Source organism: Chaetodon trifascialis, chromosome 12 (assembly GCF_039877785.1).
Source record: "Chaetodon trifascialis isolate fChaTrf1 chromosome 12, fChaTrf1.hap1, whole genome shotgun sequence".
In the NCBI taxonomy this organism is placed as follows: domain Eukaryota; kingdom Metazoa; phylum Chordata; class Actinopteri; order Chaetodontiformes; family Chaetodontidae; genus Chaetodon; species Chaetodon trifascialis.
In genome coordinates, this window is record NC_092067.1 from 15,970,331 (window position 1) to 15,977,925 (window position 7,595).

At 44.3% G+C, this 7,595-nt stretch overlaps 1 protein-coding gene across 1 annotated transcript; it reads left to right on the forward strand.

Moving 5' to 3' along the window:
* The first annotated feature begins 2,800 nt into the window (after nucleotides 1–2,800).
* nr4a2a (nuclear receptor subfamily 4, group A, member 2a) lies at nucleotides 2,801–7,026 on the forward strand. The gene is made up of 8 exons (XM_070976664.1): nucleotides 2,801–2,965; nucleotides 3,443–3,544; nucleotides 3,717–4,588; nucleotides 5,086–5,215; nucleotides 5,394–5,557; nucleotides 5,949–6,151; nucleotides 6,319–6,497; nucleotides 6,613–7,026. Exons 3-8 carry the CDS (start codon nucleotides 3,719–3,721, stop codon nucleotides 6,867–6,869), a joined length of 1,803 nt encoding a protein of 600 aa, XP_070832765.1. The 5' UTR covers nucleotides 2,801–2,965; nucleotides 3,443–3,544; nucleotides 3,717–3,718; the 3' UTR covers nucleotides 6,870–7,026.
* Nucleotides 7,027–7,595: the final 569 nt, after the last annotated feature.

Here is a 7,595-nt window from a genome sequence, read left to right on the forward strand (position 1 = left end):
GACTTCACTCATAGGTTTCTGAAGAGCCATTGGGAAGCTCGGTGACATCTTGGCGGTGCCTGACTATTGGCTAATCCAAAAAAGGTGGAGTGTGGGTGGAGCTGACTGACTCCTCCTGGTTGCTGAAACCTGGCAGCTAGCTGTCACTCAAAGCTGTCATGCCATGATTATGCAGAACTTCAAGCCTTAATATGGTTTAATCAAGTGAGCTTTATGAAAATGAGCTATGAGTGGGGAAATAAGCTAAGCTACATATTTATTTCTGCTGTAAAGTTGTGAATATTGGGGTCTATGGGGACTGACTTGCTTTTGGAGCCAGCCTCAAATGGCCATTCAGGGAACTGCAGCTTCCGGCAATTTCCCATTGGCTTAATTTTTCAGCCCTGGAGGTTGCTGCTTGTATGCAAAGACAAAACCTGGATTTTGAAGTCACATTCATCTAGAGCCAAATCAGAAAGTAGCTGGTTCGTGATCACTGTTCACTTTCCTGCTCTGACCCTGAGTCGACCCTTCAGGCAGCAAACAGCTGCTGGTCTCACTGTAACTGGATCCTGAAGCATCATGTGACCTTGACAAAACGACGGTGTCTTGATGATGTGCAATTCCTGCAGATTTCCAGATTGTACCTGCAGAGAAATTAATAACTGAGAGCTGTGATGGTCTGTACAGCAATGAAAAAAAAATATGCATCACACACACACACACACACAGTGTACAGTCGTGCACGGTCGCACGCCCACACACTAAAACTGGTAATGTCAGGAGACATTTCTTCAAACAAAGTTAAAAATGTTATCTCAGGAAATAACTTCTGTGTGATTAAAACTAACTCCTCACTTTCAAATGACTGTCAATTAATTGGGCATATAAATGGGAAGTTAATTATTCTTCAGTAAAATGGCCAATTAAACTGCTAATTGTGTTTTCATTCTAAACTCTAAATGGTAAATGGATAACAGAAACAAAGCATGACCATGCAGGGTCCTGTCATCGACTTTTAGAAATAAAACGGTTTAAATCTGTTAAGCAGAGGTGCTTCACATGCTGTATGTGTGCATGTGTGTGATCTGTAGTCTACAGCATGTGTTGACAAAATAAAAGCCTCCTGTAAGAGATGCAAATGGATGATGGTCAAATTAGCAACCACCATGAAGGCAAGAGGGAGGTCAAGATCATTTCAACTTATCAAAAACAACACCAGAACTTTAACTCCATTATTTAGCTGCTGAATAGTCACAGTGCAGCGTGTGGGGAATTTGTAATTTACCCACCTAAAAACGACCAAGCATGACCACACAGCCTTAATGGGGTTAGGTTAATTAAAAAGGTTAATTGTAGGAAACTGGAGCTGGTTGATGTATGGCTGGTGAACAATAGTGTCCTCTAGAGGTGAGTGTAACCATGATCTACAGTTTTCTTGTCCCCCCTCCATGCACACTCTGTCCTTGTATGCACCGAGTACAAGGCAGCCAAAAAAAAAAAAAAAAAAAAAAAAAGCTGCCATGGGACTGATGGCTGGGTCGAACAATAAAACATCATTCCACTAGAAAAAACACACGGTGCTGCACGCTATGCGATGCCGGCTGCTGTTACGTGCATGTGTGCATACATCTCCACACATCACCCCCCCCCCCCCCACCCCACTTTGGCTTGCTGCCCAGGCCAATATGCATGTAGAAAAATTTAGCCCAACTTGATTGGCTACAAGGTGCTGGTGTAAGATTACACTGAGATCAGTTATTCCATCGCTGCAGAACAATAAGGCCAAAAGATTGTTTTGGCGACTGCGTCAACTTGAGCGTTTTCTGCGTCACTCGCCATTCTGCCCGCTCCTATCACGTTTCCCTCTCTGGGGACTAAAATTGGTTCCCCCATGACAACTGGCTACAGGCCCACTAATTACCCTCCTCCCCACGCCCTCCTCCTCCAGCAGCTCACATACACTATACCAGCTTTATGAATAGGCAGCCCACCCTGCAAACCCCACCCCATCTGAGGTCTAAATTTGGAACACAATTGAGATACAGAAATCCTGTCAGAAGATAACGAAGAATAATATTGACCCCCCCCCCCCCCCCCCCCCTTTCATTAGGCCTATTTCAATCGAGTGTAGTGAGTCTGGCGTATCAGCCTCATTGTGACATAACTGTGCCTAGATGTGCCAATGCGCACTGAGCTCACTTTTACGCTAAAATAGCAACTATCAGGCAATAAGTACACTCAGTACTAGACAGCAGAGGTGTTTCTACCTGTGAGCTGCGCGTTGTGCGCCGGCCTGCTGCAACATACAAGTTTACCTTTGATGCATCGTGCGGGATATTAAATGAGATGACAGTCGTAGTCGTGCGTGTTGATGTGATGGAGAAAACAGAGATTACACCATCACGAGTTGCAAAAGTTAATCAAGTGCGCAGAAACTACCAGCTCATCATAACCTGACTCATTTACTTTGCACACCTGTGATAAACAGCACATCACAGCGCACACTCATGCCCCCATCCCCAAAATATAAATAAAAATGAAACAAAGCAAGCGTGACTTCAAGTCCTCTGGAAACACAAATGTGTCTGAGCTGAGCACAGGAGGCTTTTGCCCTCCACTACATCTCTGCTAATGTCCATGTGGGAAGCAACATAGAACACATACCACAAGGCAAACATACTCACCAGAAAAATTGGGGCTTGAGAAGGCTCCCAAGCGGATTGGTCCTCGCCGGTGTCGACGCCGATGACGTAGCGCTGTGAAACACGTGGGCCACGGTATCCGGAGCTCACATAAACAAAGCCACATTGGCCAGACTGGGTAGTCGAAGCTCGTGTCGCTGTCAGTGCACGGAGTCACACGGTGTGCCTGGCTGGCATTGTTGGGTACCGACGCTCGTGATCTGGAGCTTTTACCGAAATTGATGAATACCCCCTGCATGCTTATCGCATGGATTGAAAGCCACGATCCTGATGTGAAAGAGGTAAGATTCGCTCATCTCTTTTCTTTCGTCTGCGCTTTGCTTGCAGCGCCTTTTAAATCATTTTATTCTTTTAATCTTTTTTCCCCCACTGTTGAACTGACATACAAAACTGAGCCTGACTGTTCAGATGTGTGGGTGTTGCTGATATTTGACCAGGATTTATTTTTATTTTTATTTTGTGCGGTCCGCTTTGCAGACAAGTTGCCACTAATGTCAAGTGCGCGAAGTTCGTCTGTTCGTCACGAACACTTTATAATAGTAAAAAGAAAAAAGACGACTCATGCTGTTTAATTTCCACCCGCCCGTATTTCGTCGGGATCATTTAGCATTTTAATGACATCTTCCAAAATGCTGCGCGCAGTTAGAAATCTCTTACACTTTGTGCGCAATCGTGTGGGTTAAATTTGTCTTTCTCTGGGATCTTGTGGTCATTTTTAGATTGTTTTATTTTATAATCTAGCAAATGTGTTTTATTAGGGGAATATCCAGACCAGAGCCGCTTTCTTCAGTCCTGACACCCATACAACTCCTGACAGAACCCCTTTCAAGTGTCACCGAAAAACTGTCAGAAGACTTGAGGTATGATATGAAAAATGATTTACAAATAACACACGTGTATTCTAGTTCCATGTTATTTTAGCCTGAAACTGCTCATTAACTGACATTAAACAGATTCAAGTGTAAAAGTTTTTGCACGGTCTGAACATTTATTTGAGTAATTCTGATGTGTTTTCACCCGTCTGGTTTGCAGCCATGCCCTGCGTTCAGGCTCAGTATGGATCATCACCTCAAGGAGCTAGTCCTGCTTCCCAGAGCTACAGCTACCACACCGCAGGAGAATACAGCTGCGACTTCTTAACACCTGAGTTTGTTAAGTTTAGCATGGACTTGACCAACACTGAGATCACAGCTACGACTTCTCTCCCAAGTTTCAGTACATTCATGGACAACTATAACACCAGTTACGACGTTAAACCGCCCTGTCTGTATCAGATGCCCCACTCTGGAGAGCAGTCCTCTATCAAGGTGGAGGACGTCCAGATGCACAACTACCATCAGCAGAGCCACCTGCCGCCCCAGTCGGAAGAAATGATGGCTCACAGTGGGCCTATGTACTTCAAACCCTCCTCTCCTCATGCCCCGAGTACGCCAAACTTCCAGGTTCAGCCCAATCACATGTGGGAGGACCCTGGCTCCCTCCACAGTTTCCACCAAAACTATGTTGCGGCCACGTCTCATATGATGGACCAGCGCAAGAATCCGGTGTCAAGGCTTTCGCTCTTCTCCTTCAAACAGTCCCCGCCTGGTACTCCAGTGTCCAGCTGTCAGATGCGGTTCGATGGGCCCCTGCACGTCTCCATGAACCACGATAACCCGGGCGTGCACCGCGGCCTGGACGGCCAGAGCTTTGCGGTGCCCAGCGCCATACGGAAACAGGCTGGCCTGGCCTTTCCTCACTCCCTGCAGCTCGGCCACGGGCACCAGCTGGTGGACAGCCAAGTGCCATCGCCCCCGTCCCGAGGATCTCCGTCAAACGAGGGTCTGTGTGCGGTATGTGGGGACAACGCAGCCTGTCAGCATTATGGAGTGAGAACCTGCGAGGGCTGCAAAGGATTTTTCAAGGTGGGCTGACATGACAGCAAAAGAGAATCAGTGTAACTGTTACTACATGAAAGATAGTCAGTGCATTGCTTAATATCCAGTGATGAAATCTGCCGTTTTCTTAAAAAAAAAAAAAAAAAAAAAAAAAAAAAAAATTAGTGACACATCCTAAACATTTTACAGAATCACATTTTCAGTGCGGGCTACACTAAACATCACCTCGTGCGTAAATGCGTGCGTAAAATAACTTTATATGGCAATCTCAGCTACCCACACAGTTGATCTCAAAGGAGTAAGTAAAATATGAAAGACCACGAATTTGTATTTGCTGACTGTCTATTCCCTCTCCATCCAGCGCAGTGCCAAACATGAGATGTCAGATATTATATCGTTTTCATCTTTTCATTTTTACATCGTGCATCACTTGTGCAGCAGCACACAGTCCGTGCATGCTCTGTGTGTGATATATCGTGGAATACAGGCCTGCAGAGTGACATTATGCTTTTCTGTCTTTGCAGCGCACCGTTCAGAAAAATGCAAAATACGTGTGTTTAGCAAATAAAAATTGTCCTGTTGACAAACGCCGAAGAAATCGTTGCCAGTTCTGCCGTTTCCAGAAGTGCCTTGTCGTCGGAATGGTGAGAGAAGGTATGATTAGAGCATGTATTTAATTATTTTAGACCTGTCGCTTGTATTTCCCCACGGTTAGACTGAGGAAGCATGTGCGTAATAGAGTAATGGATTGTAATTTAAAACATTATTTAAGGCTTTCCGCACAACAACGGCAGTACATATGAATGACTGTCACCTATTTCTTCCAATCGAGTTGTCCGAACGGATAACCTCAAAGGTCGGAGAGGACGCCTACCATCCAAACCCAAAAGTCCCCAGGAGCCCTCCCCACCCTCGCCGCCGGTGAGCCTCATAAGCGCACTTGTTAGGGCCCATGTGGACTCCAACCCCTCCATGTCTGCTTTGGACTACTCCAGAGTAAGTAAGGTACCACGATCCCACAAATAAAACACACACTACACATAAAAAGAAAAGAAAAGAAAAAAAGTAACAGCTATTACTCTGGCTGAAAACAGGAGGAACGAGATTGACGGTCTTTTTAATTCAGTCCTGCTTTCAGGGAAGAATTTACCGCTTTTAAAGTTTTCTGTAACACATCGCTGAATTCCAAACTTTGCCAGGCTTTTAATGTGGCATATTTCCCCCTCCAAGTAAATTGCGTTGAAATAGGGAACTTAATAAAAAGAAGACATGAATTTAATAGTAAAAAAAAAAGCACCCTCTCCCTCTTGGAAATGGGCATTTGCAATTTCACGGATTATATATTTTAAAGGGACCTCATTAAGGCGCTGTTTAAATTAAATTCCAGTTCCAGGCTAACCCTGACTACCAAATGGCTGGAGACAACACTCAGCACATCCAGCAGTTCTATGATCTCCTGACGGGCTCCATGGAGATCATCCGGGGCTGGGCGGAGAAGATCCCCGGCTTTTCTGATCTACCGAAGCAAGATCAAGATCTCCTCTTTGAATCCGCCTTCCTCGAGCTTTTTGTCCTGCGGTTGGCGTACAGGTGAGCAGCGTAAATATTACGCAAAAACAATCTAGGCTTTGGTTAATTATCAGCTCCTCCTTCAAGCTTCATTGCTTTGGATTTTATTAGCTGCCCAATAATAAGAAGGCTCTTAAATTCCCATTTATTGCCGAGCGTAATTAATGGCATTCTCTTATTAATTGCAGGTCCAACCCAGTGGAAGGCAAACTTATTTTTTGTAATGGAGTGGTGTTACACAGGCTACAGTGCGTCCGTGGATTTGGCGAGTGGGTGGACGCTATCGTGGAGTTTTCTTCCAACTTGCAGAGCATGAACATAGACATCTCAGCTTTCTCCTGCATCGCAGCTCTGGCCATGGTAACAGGTGCGTAAAGGCGGCTGTGCCTCCGGACACCCCGCCTGCGCAAAACAGTACATGCAAAACAGAGAGTTAGTGCGGCGGAAATAATTTATCAAGTGTCATTTCTTCTATATTTCAGAGCGACACGGGCTTAAGGAACCCAAGAGAGTCGAGGACCTCCAAAACAAGATAGTCAACTGCCTCAAAGATCAAGTGACATTCAATGGCGGTGGATTGAATCGTCCCAACTACTTGTCAAAACTCTTGGGAAAGCTCCCTGAACTGCGCACACTATGTACTCAAGGTCTGCAGCGTATCTTTTACCTAAAACTAGAAGATCTAGTCCCTCCGCCAGCAATAATTGACAAACTTTTCCTCGACACCCTACCTTTCTGAGTCTGACTCCACGGAGAGACCTCAAAGAACTTTCGAAAAGACTGTTTTGAGTCAGACTTGACAGATTTTTAACGTTATTATTATTATTATTTCTGAATATTTGCAAGCTCCGTAGGCTAATAGAACAACATAACCCTATTATGAGTAAGGATTCATTAAAAAAAAAAAAGAAAGACAGAAAAAAAGAAAAAGAAGAGGAGGAGAGTTTGATTGTTGTGTAGGCCTTTTTAATTCACTGAATTTGTTTTCTTGAGTGCCAAACCAGTGAATCATCCCGGGGAACTTCTCTCCGCTGGACAAATTGTCAACAAACTGAATCCGGTCTTGCAATCAACTTACTGTTTATTTAACATCGGCTCTACTGATTCAGCATACTCAGATGTAATATATTCCATTTATATATATGACCACACGCACGCACACGCACACACACACATACATACACTGTATATTGCGATAGATTATGTGATGCCTCCAGCGCATCGGTTTATAACATGTGTACAAAGTTTGTTATAATGAAAAGATTTCATTTCCTTTTCTTTTCTGACTCGTGCCTATGTGTTTCTGACAGGATCCCAAAAGTATCCAGAAAAGACAACGCATGTTCTAGTTTTTCTTTTTCTTCCGTTTTATTTTCTTTTATAGGCACTTGCTGAGGTGATGTCTATATATAATATATACCGGACACTATGTAGTCTGCTAGATTTGATACAGATTCGTAGTTAT

Excerpts from the sequence above, each read along its gene's own strand:
- nr4a2a (XM_070976664.1), top strand. The coding sequence starts at position 3,719 with ATGCCCTGCGTTCAGGCTCAGTATGGATCATCACCTCAAGGAGCTAGT. Across the intron at positions 5,558-5,948 it reads CTGCTTTGGACTACTCCAGA|TTCCAGGCTAACCCTGACTA; the intron begins GTAAGTAAGGTA and ends ATTAAATTCCAG. Across the intron at positions 6,498-6,612 it reads AGCTCTGGCCATGGTAACAG|AGCGACACGGGCTTAAGGAA; the intron begins GTGCGTAAAGGC and ends TCTATATTTCAG.